The following is a 23,272-nucleotide window of genomic DNA, read 5'->3' on the forward strand; positions in this document are numbered from 1 at the left end:
GTGAAGTCAAGTGGGCCTTAGGAAGCATCACTACGAACAAAGCTAGTGGAGGTGATGGAATTCCAGTTGAGCTATTTCAAATCCTGAAAGATGATGCTGTGAAAGTGCTGCACTCAATATGCCAGCAAATTTGGAAAACTCAGCAGTGGCTACAGGACTGGAAAAGGTCAGTTTTCATTCCAATCCCAAAGATAGGCAATGCCAAAGAATGCTCGAGCTACCACACAATTGCACTCATCTCACACGCTAGTAAAGTAAAGCTTAAAATTCTCCAAGGCAGGCTTCAGCAATACGTGAACCATGAACTTCCAGATGTTCAAGCTGGATTTAGAAAAGGTAGAGGAACCAGAGACCAAGTTGCCAACATCTGCTGGATCATCAAAAAAGCAAGAATGCTCCAGATTGCTTTATTGACTATGCCAAAGCCTTTGACTGTGTGGATCACAACAAACTGTGGAAAATTCTTAGAGAGATGGGAATACCAGACCATCTGACCTGCCTCTTGAGAAACCTGTATGCAGGTCAGGAAGCAACAGTTAGAACTGGACATGCAACAACAGACTGCTTCCAAATAGGAAAAGGAGTACGTCAAGGCTGTATATTGTCACCCTGCTTATTTAACTTATATGCAGAGTACATCATGAGAAACGTGGGACTGGAAGAAGCACTAGCTGGAATCAAGATTGTGAGGAGAAATATCAATAACCTCAGATATGCAGATGACACCACCCTTATGGCAGAAAGTGAAGAAGAACTAAAGAGCCTCTTGATAAAAATGAAAGAAGAGAGTGAAAAAGTTGGCTTAAAGCTCAACATTGAGAAAACTAAGATCATGGCATCTGGTCCCATCACTTCATGGGAAATGGATGGGGAAACAGTGGAGACAGTGTCAGGCTTCATTTTTTTGGACTCCAGGATTGCTGCAGATGGTGATTGCAGGCATGAAATTAAAAGCCACTCCTTGGAAGGAAAGTTATGACCAACCTAGATAGCATATTACAAAACAGAGACATTACTTTGTCAACAAAGGTCTGTCTAATCAAGGCTCTGGTTTTTCCAGTAGTCATGTATGTATGTGAGAGTTGGATGGTGAAGAAAGCTGCGCACTGAAGAATTGATGCTTTTGAACTGTGGTGTTGGAGAAGACTCTTGAGAGTCCCTTGGACTGCAAGGAGATCCAACCAGTCCATCCTAAAAGAGATCAGTCCTTGGTGTTCATTGGAAGGACTGATGTTGAAGCTGAAACTCCAATACTTTGGCCACCTGATGCAAGGAGCTGACTCACTGGAAAAGACCCTGGTGCTGGGAAGGATTGGTGGCAGGAGGAGAAGGGGACGACAGAGGATGAGATGGCTGGATGGCATCACCGACCCGATGCACATGAGTCTGGGTAAACTTCGGGAGTTGGTGATGGACAGGGAGGCCCGGTGTGCTGCGATTCATGGGGTCACAAAGAGTCGAACACGACTGAGTGACTGAACTGAAGTGAACTGAGTGTGTATATTCAATCCTAATCTCCCAGTTCGTCTCACCCTTTCCTTCCCTTCCTGTGTCTACGTCTCTTCTCTGTGTCTGGGTCTCTGTTCCTACCCTGCAGATAGGTTCATCTGAACCCTTTCTCTAGAGCCCACATATATGCAGTAACATATATTTGTTTTTTCTCTTCCTGACTCATTTCACACTGTGTGACAGACTCTAGGTTCATCCACATAACTACAAATGATCCAATTTGTTCCTTTTTATGGCTGAGTGATACTCCATTGTATATATGTACCACATCTTCTTTATCCATTTGTCTATTGATGGGCATTTATGTTGCTTCCATTGTCCTGGCTATGGTAAATGGTGCTGCTACGAATGCTGGGGTGCATGTTTTTCTGAATTATGATTTTCTCAGGGTATATGCTCAGGAGTGGGATTGCTGGGTCATATGGTAGTTTTATTTTTTAAGGGGGCTTTTTTTTTTTTTTTTTTTAAATAGCTTTTTTAACATGTCTTCCAAAGTTTTTTATGGTTAGTAATATACCAAATGTACTCGGGGTCTGCCTCTCCTGATCCCTATAAATGGTCACATGAACCTCCAAAACTCACATAACATCCTCAAGACCCCTGCAAAGTTGCAGTGGTAGATATCAAGTATTCTAGAATTGTATGTGATTATGGTTGTCTTCCTTCCAGCAAAGCTCTCAACAGCAGGGCATAGTATTTTCTGTTTTTGTTTTTGCTTTCTTTTGCAGCACCTGGCTAATTCCTTCCTTGCACAAAACGAGCCATCTTTAAATGCTTACTTAAATATTTAAATGAAAATTTCACTGTCATGTAAAATGTACTGCCATAAACTCATGTCATATTATACATACTGGGGAGCTATAGTGATCCTGAATATGTGAGAAATGAAATTCCCCTTGAATAGAAAAGCAAAAAAATGCATCAGAATAACTTTAGAAGAGCGAACCATGCCCAAGTGATTAGCTATAGTAAAGTTTTAAATAACTTGATATAATAATCATGAAAGTATTAGAAACATTCTGAGTCAATAAAAAGAGAAACTGCTGAGAAGGGAAAATTATTGTTCCGCTTAGCATAACATAAAGAGAAACAAGCAGCGAATACTGGTAATATCTGGTAGAAAGTGACTTCAGTTAACAAAACTTATTTATGTATTAATATTTATGGGATGTCTCTGGTGGTCCAGTGGCTAAGATCCCATGCTCCCAAATAGGGGGCCTGGGTTCGATCCCTGGTCAGGGAACTAAGATCACACATACTGCTTTTTACTGTTCTCTTAGTAAGAGCAGCAGCCTTGATCAACTGCTCAAGGCATTTCCACTTTTCTGTGCTTTCCTCAGCTTTCCTACCGTGGGAATGAAGCCAACAGTCACTGGAAGCCTGCCTCTGGCTGAGAATTTTTTTCCTCAGATTGTCTACAGGCACACAGTTCAGAAGAGATCACCATCTTGATATTGTGAATAGGAAAGCACTCTTTGCTAATTTTTTGCTTTGATAAAAATGGGCAAGTAGACATTATGTTATTTCTAAAGAAGAGAGTCCAACATTAGTATTGTTTCCTTATGTGGTTAATTAAACAACAAAGCAAAAACACATATTGCATTTACCTCCTAATAACTAGCTACATTCAGCAATTTTGTTTTAGCTAGTCATATCATTGACTATTTAAAAATAAAAGTACACAAGTAAAAGAGGAGTGCACTATATCAGATCATAAATTTATAGCTTATTTTAAAAACTTGATGCTAAAATTTGGTCATGCTAATGGTTAAAAACAGCATTTTCAAAAGTGAAAAATCATTGCTTTTTTTTTTTTTAAAAAGCTCCACCTTAATTCTTTAAGTTAAAAAAGAAAGAAAAACAAAAAGTGACCCAAGATCATAGGATTCCTTGTTGGATTTTTTAAATAATTTAGGGAAAAGGGATATATTAGTAAAGATTTTGTCTTTAAATAGTTTTCTTTGGAAAACATCAACACTTAAATATTTAAAAAGCAATTAACCACTTGCAAGAGACTGAAAACATCCCAGGTATGTGTGTTCCCAAAACATACATTTTCCAATTGAGACTTTTAAACTGTCAGTGCCCGAGAGACAATGCCATTGATGTGTACCTGGCACTAGTTCTGCCAGTTAATTTTTTCCCCAGAGAGTGGTTTTGGGCGACAGAGTGGCGTCCTGGCTTCCCAGGTTGTTGCATTGACAAACTGCAGTGGGGTAAAGTCAAGAAGCCTGACAAAATCTCATTAATCATTTTAAATTAAATCCAACCCTCTTGTCCGACCAGGCCAAGAAGAAAGTCATTTTTTTTTTTTAAACAAATGAAAATTTCCTCCATAAAGATTTGGTATCTTTCTCTTGTTGGTCTTTAATTTGATGAGACAAAAATAAAACAAAACAATCCACTTTTTTAAGCTTGAAAACAAAACATTTATCCAGATATGATTTAACAGATCAACCAAGTGTCTTTTAAAAATAAAACAAGCTTTGAATAAAAATGCATGGAAACATTATGAAGGGAAACTCTACTAGCTAAATTAGGAACACTCTATCGATAATTCTCTGAATACTTCAAAGAATTTATTTTGTTCTAAAATACATGACCCTTAAGAACATTTGAAAGAAGAAATTTTAAAAATTTCATTATCCATACTATTTTGGTATATTGTGTGCCAATCTGTTCTTTCCAGTCATAGGCTTTTGTTTTGTTTTACATAGTAATTGTAATGTGTGTGCATATATGTAATTCAATATCCTTTTAAATATTTACCATAATTTACAACCGCTAACACATTATTAACATCATGGCATCATAGTCATGAGGATGTGTTCTGGTCTACTTGACCAGTCCTTTAGTTTCTGGTGTCTAGGATAAACTCAAATATTTATTATTTGTTAGAACAGCCCCAAGTTTGGGGCATTCCAATTGTTTCTTTTTCTTTTTTATTAAAACAATGATGTGACGAAGACTGTACCTACTGCCCTTCCTCTATTTTGGATTATTTCCTTAGGATGGTTTCCTAAAGTAGACATATTCGCTTACAATGCTTGAAAAGAAACCATAGTCAGTTAGTCACATTATTAATAGTAATATTTAAGAAAATGTTCACTAGAATAATATATAGGTTGAATCTGCATTATTTTGAGTTAACTCTAATACATCCTAATTTGTAAAATGGGTACACCTGAAAGGTCTGGATGTATTTTTTTGAAATGCAAATAGTAAAGCCATCTTTCTGTATACTTAGATAGACACTAAACCAGGGCTAGAATAATACAATTTGGGGTTTATTGAGAAACTGCTTCCGGGCCAAGGTCTATGTTAAGTATTGAGGGAGATCTAAGAATACAATTCCTACCTGCAAGAATTGAGAAAGCTGCCCGGGAGGCAAAAAGTATGAGGGGACTTTGAAGGGCAAATAAAATCTCAACAGGTAAATAGTGAGGGATTACAAGCTTTCCAGAAAGAAAGTAGAACAGATGAGATTAGAGAGTGTTAGTTTGGACAGAATAATAATGTTAGTTAGATAAAACCCTGTTGATGATAAATTTGGACGGCTCTAAGAGTTTTCAAGCATATTCTCCCTTTGCTTTTCTTATATATAACTTGTACTGTATGTTAAAGTATAAGTGGTGATGGTGTATAGGAAGGAGGCGCTAGCAGGACATAGTTGGTATGGTGTATTCTGGGCTTGAAACAGCAGAGCCCTTACTGGGAAGGAAAGTGTAGACAGGTCTGAGTTGCAGAGGACCATAAGTACTCTTACAGGTTTCAGCAGAGTTCAGATTACACACTGAACAAGGAGGTATTTGGCCAGAGATGATATAAAAGCCATTAGCACTACCATTATTTTCTAGCCTCAAAGAACTCAGCCCCAAGTGGAGAAGATATACTCAAAAAAGGCCTGAGTGTAAATGGAAAAAGAAATCTACTTGGGCTGCAGCACATGCAAAGCTCAGCATCCTTCCTGAATCCCTAGCTCTTGGAATTCCATTATTCCCTGGTCCTTCTACAGTTTTAACAAACCTTTGTTTTCAGACTTCATGCTTCACCTCGTATAGTATACTCCAAATTCTAATCACCCTCAAACTTACATATCTAGTCTTATTCTTTAGCTTCAATGTTCTATTGATACGTTCAAATTCAAGACATCCCCAAATTAGAATCATTATCTTTTCCACTTCATTCCACTGGTTGCTTTTCCTACTAGTTACCTTTGATAATAGAATAAGCAGATCCTCATATTAGAAACTTTTCTTCCAAATCACTAAATCCTATCAATTTTCAGTTGTGTTTTTAAAAACTTTTTTTCTTCCTCATGAAGTCCTCCACCACTTGCCTAGTTCAAGCCTTAGAATAAAATCTAATAGAATAGACAGACTAGCAGTAATCCTTGACCTTAGTAAGACTATGGTTTGATAAAGAAGTGACATGTAGAAAATTAATTAACACCAGTGGTATATATTATATGATAGAGACAGTCTTTGATAGCTTTGACCAAGAAATTATATTTGAAGTGGCTCTTAGATGAAAGTAGGGGGACCTTAGATACAAAAAGGAGTTAAGGATATCACAGAAAGAATAGCTTGTAAAAAGACAGATATGGGTTTGGTTTACATAGGTGAGGCATTTATAAAGACATTTATTAGAATTATTTTGTCGTGGAATTCAAACTTATGTACATGTGAAACATAATTAGATATTTGCTTTGGAATCTTAGAAATTGTGTGTGTGTGTGCTGTGTGCTCAGTCATGCTCGACTCTTGCGATTCCATGGACTGTAACCCACCAGGCTCCTCTGTCCATGGGATTTTCCAGGCAAGAATACTGGAGTGGGTTGCCATTTCCTTCCCCAGGGGATCTTCCTGACTCAGGGATCAAACCCAAGTCTCCTGCATTGGCAGGTTCTTAAGCATTGTGCTACCTGGGAAGACCTTAGAAATTGTTTACTACCAGCCTAAAAGTCCCTTTGACTCTCAAAAGCTGTTTTGATTATCTTGTTTTTGAAAATTCTGTAGTCCATTGTTCAGTTGTAATAGTAGGGCAAGATCTGTAAGTTAGGATCCTACACTTCTAGCAAGGGGCTTCCCCTCCCCCATTTCACTCCCCCTAAACACAGCAGCTGTATCATGCCAAAGCTGATGCTTTTCATCTAGAGACATTTCCAGGGCATTTGTGACTTACCATATAAATGCATTGTTCTTTATCACTCCAATGCTAAGTGTTTTAATGATTAAATAACTGTTAATTAAGATGTTAATTAAGATCTACTTCATACATTTGCTCTCCATTAAGCAGTAGTTTTACAGGAGGAAATGGCAACCCACTCCGGTATTTTTGCCTGGAGAATCTCATGGACAGAGGAGCCTGGCAGGCTACAGTCTATGGGGTCATAGAGAGTCGGACACTACTGAAGTGACTTAGCATCAAGCAGTAGTTTTCCTCTCATTACTCAATCTCATATCTGTGAAGGCAGAGCCCCTGTCCAGGTACCAAGAGTACTTGGCACAATATTAGCACATGGAAGGCCCTTGATAAATATTTACTGAATGAGTGAATAAAGACAGTTTACTCTCATTCACAAGATTCCTTTCCCAGCTGATTCTGAGCTGAAATCATCACAATTAGAAGAATATCTGACTAATTACTTTGGATATAAGTTCTAATAGCATTTTGTTCTTATGTGTGGAAACCTTAGATTTTAATGTGTTTTGCTATGGTTTAAAGGACTTCAGACTTAACTAAGGCAGAAATTTTAAAAATGAAGTTGGGTGATGAATTTATGTTTTAAAAATAAGTGCCCGTTTTGCATAGAGACAAATATACTCTTCAAAGATTGGAAGAAGCTGGTATCGGTTTCTATCCAGGTTAGATGCAACTTTTATAAAGACAGTCATAATTTCTTATAAATAAATTTCAGGACTCAAGCTTGAGAGAAAAAGGAAAGGCTTTAGTCAAAATCTTTACAATAAAATAATTATGATTATAAATTTTTAGTTAAATATGTACATATTACATGGTATTTTAAAAAAGAATGGAAATGAATAAAGTTTTCAGGCAAAATCTAATGCACAAATATACCATCTTTTTTAGAGTATAATGTCAGTTTAACATTCTTAAACAGCTGTGTCAGACAATGGCTCTGCTTTGTGCAAAACATGATAAGCAAAATTAAGAAAAATTCCACAAAATTCTTTAGTTCCCCAAAGAAGTCACTAAAAAAGAAAGGAGTAAAAGAAAAAAGGTTGTACACTCAAGCTTGATTGTATACAGAGGCTAGAATGACCAGCACTAATGTCACCGCCATATCTGCTAAATAGGTCCTTGGGTAGCTTTAGTTTGCAGTTAAAAGCTTAAGTCCCAGCAATTGTGCTTTTATGCAGCCACATGGCCAATAAGGTAGATGTTGTCATAAAGGTGCCCCACGAAATCTTCACTAATGTTTTGAGCAGCACGCCGGGTATTTCGAATAAATTCTCTTTTTGACATTTTATTCTTCACATGAGGGCTAGTGAGGTCAATGGAAAGTAGAATCAAAGAGTAGCACAGTACATAGACAGCATCTGGAAGGAAAAAGAAACACCTCCAATTATTAGCTGGTTATTAAACAGTGGTCTCAAAGGAAAAAGTGTTTACAATTCCAAAAGATTAGATTAAAATTAAAGAGAACTGCCTGGGCCTTTTGCAATTTGGTGATGAAACTCTTGTGTCTTAGAAAATTCATCTCCTGGGCAAACAGGGATGTCAATTATCCAAATACCAATTCATTGAACATTTTCTTCAAATAATTTAGGAATTTTTAGTGAAAAGTCATTCTAAATTTAAAAATTTCAGACTTGGTTTTATTTTCCTCTTGCTTTCAAATGTGATATTCCCATTCAACTACCCATAAAATATATTTGTACTCTCAGTATATCCTATTAAAACAAAGTAAGATATTTATTTACATATGCTTTTACAGAAACCTAATTTAATTTGGAAGCATTTTACACAACAAGAAAATGTATTAACTTGGTACTAGAAAATAAAACGTAAACATCTCATAAAATTATTCTTCTCATTTAAGATACGTATAAAAGATTTTTAAAAAGTCTATGGAATGTACATATTAATCTTTCAAAAGTAAACCTTTAGATTGCTAAACATGAGCCCATGCAGCAAAAAATTTTCTTTTCTATATATTTTCAGGGCAATAGTTGATGCTTATTGTTATCCTCATGATACTTGCTACAACTACTTACTACTACTACTATGGTGTTTATTTTTCAGAATCTTGCAGTCTTAATAAAGACTGTCTTGCACAAGTATGTTCAACAAATTTCGTATGCTAGGAAAAGGTTTGGTAATCTCTGTAAAAAGATAAGAACAACATTCTTGACAGGAAGAAAGAAATAAAGCTTCATCACATGAAAAAATACATAGGTGACTCAGGCTACATCATGCACCATATATATACACACAAACAGTGAAAACTAGTTATATCAAAAATACACTTTAGTAGAAAAATTCTAGGTGTTACCTATGTAATATGTGTATTATTAAAAGCTTTAAAATAATTTCTCAAGATTTTGATTAGATTAGTAAAAAATTTCCAATGCTTAAGTAAGAATTTACATACCTAAGTGTAACTTTCCTCCTAAAACAGTATATTTACTACATGTAAATAATAGCTTTGACAAACTAGTCACTGTTAGAAGCAATGAAACAAGTATTTATAATTATGGGAAGCATTTTTCCCCAGAGTGAGGAAAATGTCTCATTTACTACTATTTTTACCCGGAGTTGGGAATGGGAGAAGGAAGGAATTCACTATATATATTCTTACCAGGACTAAGGCCAAGTTCTCTCATTAAATCAGGGTTACAAGCACAGAATCTATGTGAGAACTTTGTTATAAGTGTTTCAAGATACTCCCCACGCTCTTCAGGGGCATGGATGTGACGAAAAAATTCTCTCAGTGCATTGGGCAAGAATTGATTTCTAAAGTTATGCAGTGTTACAAGGTCATCCAAGACATCTCTCCTAGTAGAAAAAGAAAAAGAAAAAGGTACAGCTTTAGTTAACTTTTCTCTATTAAAAAAAGATGGGAAAAATCATAGATTATTTACTTTTTGGATGAAAATACTTTACTATTGATTACTAGTCTTATAAAGCATATATGTCTAAAAGTTAAAAAAAAAATCAAAGTATGATTATCAAGTTAAACAACTTAAAAAATCTTTCATGAATAGAACAAAAAAACAAGCTGAAACTAGAAATTTTAATTCTAAAATGAAAAAATGAATTTTTCAGAATTAAAAATGGTAACTTCTTTTCAAGAATCTTCTTGGCTAAATACATATGATCAACAGAATTCTTTACCTTTTTAATTCTGAAAATAAGGAGAATCTACACTTTCCATACCAATCCACATTGCCAGAGGTAACAACTGCTGATGTGAAGCTTTTTCAAGTGTCTATCTATACCCTATATTGATCAATATATATATCTTTATTGAATCTGCTTTTGCTTATTTCATATAGTATAATATGAACAGCTTTCTGTGTTTTTATACATGGATCTAACTCATTCATTCTAATGGCTCCACAGTACCCTATCTTAAGGACATAATTCTAACGAAATACATTTAGGTTGTTTACAATTTGTGTACATATGTGCATATATACTTATTATCAATAGCATTCCAATAATGATGCTTTGGGGTTCCCTGGTGGCTCAGATGATAAAGAATCTGCCTGCAATGCAGGAGACCTGGGTTCAATTCCTGGGTTGGGAAGATCCCCTGGAGGAGGGAATGGCAACCCACTCCAGTATTCTTGCCTGGAGAATCCCCCATGGACAGAGGAGCCTGATGGGCTACAGTCCATGGGGTCACAAAGAGTCAGACACGACTGACTAAGCACAGCACAGTCATGCTTTGTTGCACTATGCTTCAATCCTCACTAAACTCAACAATGATTGTATAATCATAATCTTAATTTCTACCAGTTGTTTATGGTAGGGACAGGCAAACTACAGCTAGTGGGCCAAATACTACAGAGGCCTATGGGCTGTTGTTATAAATAAAGCTTTATTAGAACACAGCTTTTCTCATTTGTTTACTTATTGTCCATGTCTGCTTCGATGACACAATGGCATAGTTATAAGTAGCTGCAACAGAGATCATATGTCCTTCAAAGTCTAAAATATTTACAGAAAAATCAGGTTTTTTACACAAAAAACTGCCAATCCACAGGTACCTAGCATTTCAGGACAAGAAGAGTTAATGATACCATCTTTATGTAAGAAATTTTTTTCAGTGACCAATATGCTGAACTGTGCACCCCTCAAGGCTAGGGACTATGTTTTAATCAACTGCATACTGCAAAATCTAGCAAAGTTCCTGGCATATAATAAATACAAATTGTTGGAAAATCCTGAGAAATTAAAAAATAAAAGAGAATCACAATGAAAAGGCAAACCCATTTTTGAAACATTCTTTAGATTACTATGAGATCTATAATTTTTAAAATCATAGTTTATGGTGATGTCACATCAAAAAATTTCCACAATATTTTTATGTCCTTGATACCCAGAATTCAAGAGTATAAATGAATAACTATAAAGTCAGAACAGCATATCAGATACTGTCTCTTAAATCATACTTTTCGAATTTTCAAACTTTTCAATGATACTTTTCGTGTACTGCATCACAAATATACACATCTTATACCTCTAGGATTTGTGTTTATGAGTACAAATTGTCTATTTGATTCTTATATGGGAGTTTCAAAATTCAGAACTTTTAGCTACCAAACACTTAGATCTTAGGGCTAGTTATTAAGGAAAAAAGGCTTCGACTTTCTCAAAAATATTTGGTTTTGGTTTGCTATCACAAAGATGTTGGACTTCCTGGGCTTTTTTTTTTTAATGTTTACAACAGTAAACAGTAAACTCACATGCAAGTTCAAGTTCATAAGAGTAATGATTTGCAAGGTACAGAATCTTTTCCCTGTCTTTACTCAGTTTTACAACTAGATGACTATAATTTTTAAAGTAAAAATTAACTAATTAAAAGCATTCCTCAACTCATTTCTCATGAAAAATTAAATTTTTTTTTTACCTTTCATCAAGATAAATTCTCAGTTTTTTCCAATTTAGTGTCCTTGTACAGAAGATAAACTTTGCTATTTCCTTTGGTGAATCATCAAGGATGCCCTTGGACATAAAGTAGTTCACTCCCTAAGACAGAAAGACAAGTCTACATAAATAACATCAGTCTTCATCTATAAATTTAACAATTAGGCAATAGCAAAACAATAGCTATCGGGTCTTTCCAGCATCAACAGACTGTTTATAGCTTTCACATGCAAAATTCAAGCTAGAACTTGAACTGACACTATTATTTATGGTTGATAGTTTACATGCAATGAAAAGTAGGAAATTCAAAGTTAAGACTTCTAAAGAAAGTCTGATTCAATTTTCTGACTCATGTCAATTAAAAAAAAGTATCCATAAATATCACCTAAACTGGGTTATGGGTAGGGGTAACGAATAACTATTACACAGACTTTAAAAATAAGACTTATAACAAAAACTTCAATTGCCTAATGGAAAACATGAAAGTTCAGATACACATTCTAACACACTTTTCAAGGAAACACATTTTTGAGAAAAAAGGATTCTCCAAATCACAGACTAGCATTTTTTTTTTTGGGGGGGGGAATAATAATTAAGTTATTTAACTTAAAGTAAAATGGGGAGAGTTCTAGACTGGTTTATGGGTTATATATAGCTTGGTTTTAAGTATTGCTACATTCTATAAGAATTTGGCTCTAATACACACTGAGGCAAAACATAGTAAGACAAAACAATTTCAATGTTTTTCATAGGGTTTATCTTTGAATTTCCTTTTCTCTGCATGCAAAGTTTTCCAGAGAAGCATTATCCATAGGTTGTGCCCTACTTTAGATTTAAATCAACAACAACAAAACAGCAACAACAAAAAAATCAAACACTGAAACCAATGTTTTCTCATGTATATGAAGGTCACATTCAAATAAATGCCTTATGTGGATTTGAATGTGCAGTTATTGAAATAAAAGGCAGGTGTGTTTATTTCAACTCACAGTTATCCAGATACATGCATTCCCATGAATGATCATGTCTGGATAATAGCACAATGTGTGCAGTTAATTGGTAGAGAAAATGACATATTATATACACGTAACATACTGTTTTCACACATAAATTCCTTCAGCATTTCTTCCCTTTACAAACAATGACACAGTACTCAGAAACACTACATACATTAGGAATTCAAAGAGTTGGAAGAATTTTTATAAAAACTCCCATAAAAATTTTAGATTACATTTTTAGAGTAATTTGGTACCATGAGGTTATGCTTTTGAAAGGTTATAATTATCTATAGAATGTAATTCAAAAAGATAAGATTTTTATACAAAATTAATTTTGTGAGCCATCAAGATAATAGGATATTAGCAATGTTATTAAATTTTCATGAGAATTTTAAAAGTGTAAAAGCAGTCCTAAAGCACTGATTTTAAAAAGCACTGACTTTAAAAAGAACAAAATGTGAGAACATGTGACTCTGTCAACTCAGTGGGAAGCCATCTTTCAGACTGCACTGCACTCGGCTAGGCGGCTAGAGCATGTAATATGGTCAAGATGAAAAGGAAAGCCAAGGAACTTGTTTGCAGTAAGGCTCTCAGCAATGGCCTGCAGGGGTAGGAACCAGGGAAATAGGAATGAGTTTTCCATCCTTCCCTCCATTAGTTTGAACAATCGAGAGTTGACTGTATATTTAATTGATCTACTTAGCAAGATTAAGTCAGGTTTGATTTCTTTTCCAAAATTCATCCATTTAAAAAGTGTAACAAAATATTAGAAGTATTTTCAGTGCTTAATTTTAATCCAAGTGATTCAAAGACAAAGGAATGTCAGTTAAATAGTAACAAACAGGTTCTTTATTCACGCTTACTTGTAAATCAGTATTTAAGAGATACAAAACTAATTCTAATTTACTTTCTAAAAATTTACAAACTATAAAAAAAACTAATGTGATCTATTTTTATATAATTCTCTAATTATATGATTTATGCCATTTTTAATATTGCTTGATTCTCCTTACTTATAAACAAACACTGGCATTTGCCTTATGCAAGCATCATAAAATTGTTGGTCATTTCCTTTTTCTATGGAATATATGTTTGAAAATTTAACATATAATCTCACTTGAGTTCTCCAAAATCAGTTAAATGCAGAGAAGGAAGCAGATGGTTTTAAACACAATCCTGAAAACCAGCAACACAAACTTGAAATCAGCTAGCACTGTTGGTTTTGAGGAAAGACGGCCTCAATTTCAAGCTTGAGATTCCTCTGGAAAGGAAGAGTACTTCAGAAGGGCTATCAGAGTGAAGGGTTAAGAGATGACACAACAGAAAAAGGCATAGGACCAGATTACAATTGTCTTCAATAAGCAAGCTGGCAACCATCCAAAACTATCTTGTTTTGTAAGCAACAAATACAAAAGAAACCACAGCATGAACTCTGTTGAATAACTATATATTTGTTTAATACATGTATAAGTATTGTTGATTTTTAAATAAAGTTTTAGGAGAATGTTACAGAGGAATCCCTAGACCATATTGGTGGTGTTGTTTAGTCACTAAGTTGTGTCCAACTCTGCGACCCCATGAACTGCAGCATGCCAGGCTTCCCTGTCCTTCACTATCTCCTGGAGTTTGCTCAGACTCATGTCTATTGAGTTGGTGACTGTTATCCAATCATCTCATTCTCTGTCACCCCGTTTTCCTCTTGCCCTCAATCTTTTCCAGTATCAGAATCTTTTCCAGTGAGTCAGCTCTTCACATCAGGTGGCCAAAGAATTGGAGCTTCAGCTTCAAAATGGTGCTAAAATCAATCAAAAGGGTTGATTTCCTTTAGGATTGACTGGTTTGATCTCCTTGCTGTCCAAAGGACTCCAGCACCAAGAGTCTTCTCCAGCACCACAGTTAGAAAGCATCAATTCTTTGGTACTCAGCTGTCTTTATAGTCCAACTCTCACAACCGTACATGACTACTGCAAAAACCATAGCTTTGACTAGAGAGACCTTTGTCGGCAAAGTGATGTCTCTGCTTTTTAATACCCTGTCTAGGTTTGTCATAGCTATTCTTCCAAGGAGCAAGAGTCTTTAAATGTTGTGGCTGCAGTCAACATCCGCAGTGATTTTGGAGCCCAAGAAAATGAAATATGACACTGTTTCCACATTTTCCCCATCTATTTGCCATGAAGTTATGGGACCGGATGCCATGATCTTCCTTTTTTGAATGCTGAGTTCTAAGCCAGCTTTTTCACTCTTCTCTTTCACCTTCATCAAGAGGCTCTTTAGTTCCTCTTAGCTTTCTGCCGTAAGAGTGGTGTCATCTGTGTATCTGAGATTACTGATATTTCTCCCAGCACTCTTGATTCCAGCTTGTGCTTCATCCAGTCCAGCATTTAACATGATGTACTCTGCATATAAGTTAAACAAGCAGGGTGACAATACACAGCCTTGACGTACTCCTTTCCCAATTTTGAACCAGTCTGTTGTTCCATGTCAGCAACCAATCTGTTGCTTCCTGAATACAGGTTTCTCAGATGGCAGGTAATGTGGAGAATTCCATGGACAGAGGAATATGCTAGACCCTATAGCATTAATGATAGTTATTAATCAGGACTAGAACTCTCAGCAGTATAGATATGTGCTTCTGTGTGTGTGTGTGTGTCTTATAGGTAGCAAGGAAATCATGACCCAATACTAGTCTAAATTAACATAGTTTCCAGAAAAAGGAAGGGTGTAGCTCATTATCATCTACATGATATAGTAAGATAAGTGTCCAATTCTGGATGTTGCATTTTATGGGACATATTGACAAACTAGAACCATCTGAATAAAGGAAAACAGGGTCTGAGTGGGTTGTTGGATGGTTAGACTTTATGTTATATAAGGAAGAACCAAGGGAGATAGAGATATTAGGTCTAAAGATGAAGCTATTTAGGAAAGATTAAAAGATTAAGACATTGAGACATCTGAAGAGGTTAAGACTTGTGACATCTGTGTCACAAAGAAAATAAACACTGTGTGCTGTTTGAGTGAAGACTTTAAACTGATGAAACTTAGAACTTCTTGCCTCCCAAAATGCATACTGCTAGGTTTTCAGTGATAGAAAGTAACAAGTATTAGATTTTCACTCTAAGAATATATAAAAATAGCGACTTTCAAGGGGTCCCTTTTCACATAGTAATGGGGAAAGTAGAAAACTAAAGCATGAGCAAGGTGGGAAAATTGAATACAAATCTACTGACTTAATGTATTAGTACGTGTGTGGTGTGTGTGTGTGTGTGTGTGTGTGTGTGTGTGTGTGTGTGTGTGTGTGTGTGTGTGTGTGTGTGTGTGTGTGTGTGTGTGTGTGTGTGTGTGTGTGTGTGTGTGTGTGTGTGTGTGTGTGTGTTACTCAGTCATATCCAACCCTTTGTGACATGGAATTTGCCAGATAAGAATATTGGAGTGGGTTGCCATAGGAGAAAAAAATGGCAAAATTAATGGCAAAAAAGTAAGAGGACATAATTGGAGCTGCAAGTAGAGGAGAATGGGAGAAAGGATTGAAAATACAGATGGGGTCTAAGACACTTTCTCAGCCTGGAGGACAGGATGGCTGTACTGGTTCAGAGACAGGTGTTTGGAGAAAGCGTTAAAAGACAAAAACAGAGTGCATGTTGGTTTTCCTTTTAGGGAAGATAAGCCATCCAGAAAGAGTTGGACAAGACCAAACTCTTGGCTCCTCGAGCAAAATGGTAAAGATTTCTATCAATAGTGGTAGAGAGTATAACAGGAAATCCAGTAGGAATAAACAAAAGGAATGGTAAGCAGCAATGAAAACCCAAGAGAAGTTAAGGTGAATCCATCTCATCTCATGTTAAAGCTTTAAATAGAATACATGCTTTCAGTGATTCAAAGATTAAAAAAAAATATCAAGAAATTCTGTAAAGCATTCCCCACAGAGTACGTCACTAAAATTTATTATGCAAATGACAGCACCAAGACTTAAACAATCTAATTAGAGTGGTAAGTTGTTTAGACATAATGTTTATTTAGGTGGCAAACACAAATAAGTCAAGAAAACATATGCAAATGGTTAAAACCAATATTAAGAAAGAACTCAGAGTGAAGAATGATGTGTTAAAGCTCAGTCCCCTACACAATTCATCTCCCCATTTTCTTATTACTATAAGAATGGCTCTTTCACACAGCAATTTGTTTTAAGATATACCTACTTTGTTTTTCTTCTATTGTACTAAACTCATGTTTTTCTCTCCTATTTTTAAAAATCAAATCATTATTACTCATAGTGTACTTCAAAGGCAAAAATCTACTATATATATGTTCAGAACCAAGAAATATATATTTGGGGAGAAAGTGAATTCTAGGAAACTAGGCATGTAAACTACTGACTTCTGCTGTGAACCTAAAATTGCTCTAAATGATAAAGTCTTAATTTTTTTTTTTTTTAAGTGCTGAATACTAGTACTGAAAGTATTGGCAATTGGCCCAGACACTTGGCAGAAACATTGTGTAACAGCTGGTATCAATAGAAAAAATCACTAATAAAACAAAACTGACATACTAGGGAGTACCTTTAATGTGTTTTCCTAAAGAATAACTTAGGAAAGAAATTTAGTGAAAAAATTTGCTTTAACTAGTTTTGTTCAAACTTGCTGTTGTATAAAATGTAAAAACCAAGTATTACAGCTACTACTTTTCAGGTAATAAATCTGTCCTTTGAGCATTACACAACAGAAAGCAAACTGGACACTGCATTTAACTTCCTTTTTAAAAGGACATTTGAAAACTTTTAGAATAACAATCCTTAAATTTTAACAATAAATATTTATAAAATGAAATACTTCAATCTAGATTTCTAATTTTTGTTTCAATATGGAACTGATCTATTAATAGTCAAGTGTACATTTTAACCACAGGGAAATGAGCAATTGAAATGTAACATTTTCATACTAAAAAAACATAAAAATAAGATACTATATTGTAAAAACTTTAATTTTAAAATTTTAATTATTTCTAAAAAAAAATTAGCACATCAGGGGGCAACCCTCCACAGGTCAGAGTATTCCCATCATCTTATCTGAAAATAGCAGCAGCAGTGGCGAAGATGACAGCTCTGATACTATTTCTCCTTTTCCTAGTGTTATCATAATTGCTAATAAAAATGTAAAATCTATTAATATTAGCCAGCCTAGAGTTTCTCATTCTTCCTATTTACTTAGAGAATATGGGCACTATAGTTAATGAAAAAAACACATCTAGAAATTCTTCTAGGGATATATACTCTGCAAACTAAAATATCAACAATTTGTTTTTCAGCTGAAGTAAAATAAAGATTATATTACTTAAAGGGCAAGTTTTAAAACTAGGTATCCATGTTTTTATGCTGTCATTTCATTTCATTCTACTCACTAAGTATAACACTGTCCTTCAGCATATAACTTCAGAAATGTCGCACAATACTTTTACTCATGGCAATTTTATTCATGGTAATTTAATTACGGTTAATCTAATCAATAGATTGAAAAGGTTAAAGGAAAAGCTCTGACCAAATTTTTAAAGTTCTCTAACTGTAATTTGTCAGAACCCCATATTCTGTCTGGAGGATAATGAAAAGTCATGAGTATGGAATACGGACTGAAGTCAGCTTATTCATGGACCTGTTTGAGTTGGCAAGGATTTCAGTCTCCAAAAACAGTTTATGGAGGGCTTTTGGTACATGAAAGTGCACAATGCTGAGGAATTGCTAAGAACAGTCACACCTACACCCTAAATTATTTGTAGCTATTAGAAAATGTCAACAGGAAACTCAAAAAAAGCAGGGACAGTTCAAAGAAAATAAAAAGAAAAATGGAGAATCATCTCTAATGGAGTCCAGGAAAAATGGAGGAGAGGTAGAGGACAGATCTTTCTGTTTCTTTTTCATAGGAGAGAAAGCAATGCCATCAGACAAAAATGACATGAACTTCATTGTCTAAGGTTACAAATAACACTACAAAGTGCCTGTTCATGGTTCTAATAGCCTCAAACAGAAAGCAAGTTGTATCTGTGAGTTCTAAGAGTCCACAGGAGTCACACCTATCACTGGGACAGACCACTTCATGAAGATGATGTTACTTCCAAAGTGATAAATTACTCAGTTCACTTCAGTTCAGTCGCTCAGTCATGTCCGACTCTTTGCTACCCCGTGGACTGCAGCATGCCAGGCTTCCCTGTCCATCACCAACTCCTGGAGTTTACTCAAACTCATGTCTGTTGAGTCGGTGATGCCATCCAGCCATCTCATCCTCTGTCGTCCCTGTCTCCTCCCACCTCCAATCTTTCCCAGCATCAGGGTCTTTTCAAATGAGTCAGTTCTTTGCATCAGGTGGCCAAAGTATTGGAGTTTCAGGTTCAACATCAGTCCTTCCAATGAATATTCAAGACTGATTTCCTTTAGGGTGGACTGGCTGATCTCCTTGCAGTCCGAGGGACTCTCAAGAGTCTTCTCCAACAACACAGTTCAAAAGCATCAACTTTTCGGCACTCAGCTTTCTTCACAGTCCAACTCTCACATCCATACATGACTACTGGAAAAACCATAACTTTGACTAGCTGGACTTTTGTTGGCAAATAAGTGTCTCTGCTTTTTAATACGCTGTGTAGGTAGGTCATAATTTTTCTTCCAAGGACTAAGTGTCTTTTAACTTCATGGCTGCAGTCACTATCTTCAGTGATTTTGGAACCCCCCAAAATAAAATCTGTCACTGTTTCCACTGTTTCCCCATCTATTTGCCATGAAGTGATGGGATCAGATGCCATGATATTAGTTTTCTGAATGTTGAGCTTTAAGCCAACTTTTTCACTCTCCTCTTTCACTTTCATCAAGAGGCTCTTTAGTTCTTCTTCGCTTTCTGCCATAAGAGGAGATAAATTACTACTAAAAATTAAATATAGCAATCGTTATTGTAATTATATTGACAAAATTGCTGGTAGGCTATGTAAGCTTGTAGAAAAAGTACTATCTGTAATCTGTCTGTAAATTAGAAAAAGATAGCATTAATCAAAATATGGAGATAAATCTCTATTAGGTTAAGGTATGGTTACTAACACTTCAAACTAATGACAAAGTGACACATTTAAGCACTAACGTTATGTCTAGAATTCCTGCTTTATAAAAATCACAAACAAATATTTCACTTGCAATATGTGCATTTATAAAAATACACATCCACACATACATATATAGCTATTTAAATGACAGACTTTGATAAATAAAACTTACAATTTTATCATATTATCTGGAATGTACATTTGTAAATATATTTTACCAGCTCTGAAGCAATTTTCAAATAAACAAGACTTTTTAAATGTTTTCCTGACTGAGAACAAATGAATACTTTTAAAAGAACATTAAAATAAAAAAAAAGATTTTTCAAAAACCCAAATCTTATTAATAGAGAAGTTGGGATTTAAATGGTAGTTTTGCTGCCATCACACGTGCATACTTTTTCATGTAATTGAAGTCTCTGTTCATCCTACCACTATTTCAGCCCAAAGATGTTTAAATTTCAGCATAATGTTGCATGTACCTCAATTTATTGCTTAAAATGTCTTTTAAAAGATTAAACTAAGCACTGCCACTGAACCAAAAAGTTACTGGTTAATAACACTATTATTAAAATATGCAAAAACTGCTCATCACATGTCAGAAAACAAAATTAAAGGCAAAGTTTATCACTATCTAAAGCTAGAAGATGCTGGTGTTTCTGATACATACTTGATGAAGGACCATTACTCAGGTGTCAATTATTTATCTACTACAATCCAAAAGTTCCAGGAGACAAAGAACCCCTAAGCCTACAGCAGTACTTGCTGCTGATACTATGGTTTGTGCAGTTGTGCTTCTAGTATAAAATAAAGCTACAGTTTGGTGAGCACTAAGCATTTAACATCTACTATTTCATTAAATCTTCATGACACCACCATGATATACATACTATTATTTTTCCCATTTTGGAGTTGGGAGAATTGAAGCACAGAAGGTGTAAATAATTTGCCCAAGGCCAAAGTCATATACCTAGGACGTGGAGAGATACTTAATAAATATCTGTTGAATGAATGCTCAACTCTTCTGTATAAAGCTTCCAGATGACTTTCAAGAGAAGCTATAAACTTGTAAGGATTATATAATTCAAACAGGGGGGAGAAAAGACAATTGTAACATAAAAAAGAAAAAAAATAATGTATCTAAAATCTGTGAGTTGGACAAGTGCACCATAAACACCTCAAATTATATACTCATAAAGGTTGAAATCACTATTCCAAAAATAAAAAGTGATGTCATTTTAATGACATATTTAACTGCTAATAAGTGGTTCAGAAAGATCTTAAGACTTTTATTATATAGAAGGTATCTCTAAAAATCTTATGAAAGGGAAAAACGTTACATAATCTTATGGATAAATGTACACTACAACTAGCTGGTTGAAAATGCATAGTGTTTCTTTCATACTTCCATATTTCTAAGCTGCAATTAAATTGATAGATGGTGTGCAACTGAAGACATCCAATAATTGAGGAAATACTGTCTTTTCAATTTCTGATAAAGCAGTCATATTTGAGTGACATCTACTGTGACATTGGTAGCAACAATTCCAAATTCAGGAAAGACATGCAGGGGAGACAACCACCTCCGATGGTAAAGCTGAGAATTTAAATCTAGAAAGCGTTGTCAAGTTTCACTGAAACTGTGGTTACATCAGATAAAGAACACTGAAGAGGTGTCAAGGTGGTCAGATAGGGTATAATAAGGAAATAAAAGACAAACAGGATTTTCTTGGAAATGTACTTAAAATATTAATACAATACTGCAAAGTTTCTAGGAACATTTATCTAAATTGGTAACAAAATTCACACAAAGAAAAAAAAATCTCCCTCATTTTTAGCATCTCCTATTTTAAAATATGAAGTATGAGTGCTGTGGTGTCAAAAATATTATCATTAAAATATACTGATTTTATTCTTTCCTCTAGTTCTTAGTCCTCAGTACACTGCACATTAATTTCAGTATGCTTTTACTCCAGTAGCAAATTAGTATTTCCTATAACATACAGAGGAAAACAAAAGCAAAGCCCATCAGGTGGTTTGAGTGATGAATAAACTATGGAATACTCTAGTCCTGAATCTTTTTCAATTAGATACAGACTAGAAAGGGGCCTAGGAAACTGATTTTCTCTGAAGCTTCTGAAAGGTTTATGCCTAGTCTACAAATGTCCTTCTGTGGACTGATTCTATACCACGTGAGGGAATGACTTGGAGACAGGGAGGGTACAGGAGGATGGTCAAAGATACAGTATGGTCAGGGCAAAGTGTAAAATAAAGTTGATCTAGCAGACAACAGACAAAACCAACACATGACAGATCAGATTCAAACAGGCAGAAACATACATACATATGCACATACTGACACATACATCATGTTGCCCTTAAGAGAGTTAATGTTTAGTATGACTAAATGTTTAGTTATGTATGACTAATTTTAGTTTAGTATGACTTGACTAGCTGTACCAGGTAGAAGGTTATTAACTTATCTAGACAGAGGTTAATTAATATTCAGTGTCTGAGAGGCAGAGTTTTTTTGTACTTTGACTCTAACGATGATCAAGGTAAAGGGATTTTGCTAATGAACGAGAGCATTTTAGGTCTTTTGAGTATATATATATTTTTTATAGAGTAGAAGGTATATTTGGTAAGGGATTCCTCTCATTGTCAACAAGCTCTTTTTGTTCTAAATAAATTCTCATCAGCAAACTGGAGATAAAATTAATTTGCTAATGAGAACTGGCAATGTCTATTTTTCTGAAAAATTTGGTTCAGAATTACATGTTAAACTCCTATGAGTTTGGGTAACAGCAGTGATGATGATTATATGTTTTAACTGCAAACAGCAAGAACCTCAATTCAAAAAATGTTCAGTGATTTATTGCCTTGTATAAGAAGTCCCAAATTACTAAGGCTCTAGGATTTTTAGGCTCACACATGGAACATGGACCAATTCTTTCTTTCCAGTGTGTCTTTCTGGGTGTGTTAACAACCTACATGGCTGCAAGGTGGTCACAGGTGTTCCTATCACTACATCCCTATACACCCATGTCCAGAAGTACACGTGTGCACATACAGCACACAGTACTCTACATGATTAGCTTGGGATAATCTATACTCATCTCCTGAGGAATGGAGCTGGGCTCTCGGCTGCTGAGGGTCTTTATCTAGTGAGGTGTCTAAGTGATGGGATTTAAATCCTACCCATATAAGACTACAGGGATTTTTAAAAAAAATAACTTTCACAATAGAATATAGTGGAATTGGAAGGAACTCTAGACATCTCCTGAGTTCTGCTTATATTCTTTTGTTTTTCCACACTGTGTAGCAGGAACTATTGCCTTCTGGTAATTAAGTTTAGTCACTTCAACCACAGAACAATTATCTACGCTTGTACCTTTTCTTCCTCCCTTTAGGTCTATTTGCTCAGTGGCAGGAGGACCTAAAACAGCGAGAGGGTGGTCTCTGCAAGCAATTTGAATTGCTGTGCCTCTGGTGTCAATACTCTTGCCTTGACTATTAATGTCTCTAAATCAGCAGAGCCCCAGGAACAAGGGAAGCGGAATCACACATTTTTC

The 23,272-nt window shown here is 35.3% G+C and overlaps 1 protein-coding gene across 1 annotated transcript in view; it reads right to left on the reverse strand.

Annotated features, from left to right (window-relative positions):
- Positions 1-7,438: 7,438 nt before the first annotated feature.
- Positions 7,439-23,272, reverse strand: part of FBXO8 (F-box protein 8) — a 38,220-nt gene continuing 22,386 nt past the window's right edge. Inside the window, exons 4-6 of the mRNA XM_081569214.1 lie at positions 11,612-11,730; positions 9,335-9,531; positions 7,439-8,072 (exon numbers count right to left, since the gene is read on the reverse strand). Coding sequence (XP_081425340.1) covers positions 7,885-8,072; positions 9,335-9,531; positions 11,612-11,730 — 504 coding nt within the window. The 3' untranslated portion in view covers positions 7,439-7,884. The remainder of the gene's footprint in view (positions 8,073-9,334; positions 9,532-11,611; positions 11,731-23,272) is intronic.

This window comes from Giraffa tippelskirchi, chromosome 1 (assembly GCF_054371585.1).
Source record: "Giraffa tippelskirchi isolate mGirTip1 chromosome 1, T2T-mGirTip1v1.2.pri, whole genome shotgun sequence".
Lineage (NCBI taxonomy): Eukaryota > Metazoa > Chordata > Mammalia > Artiodactyla > Giraffidae > Giraffa > Giraffa tippelskirchi.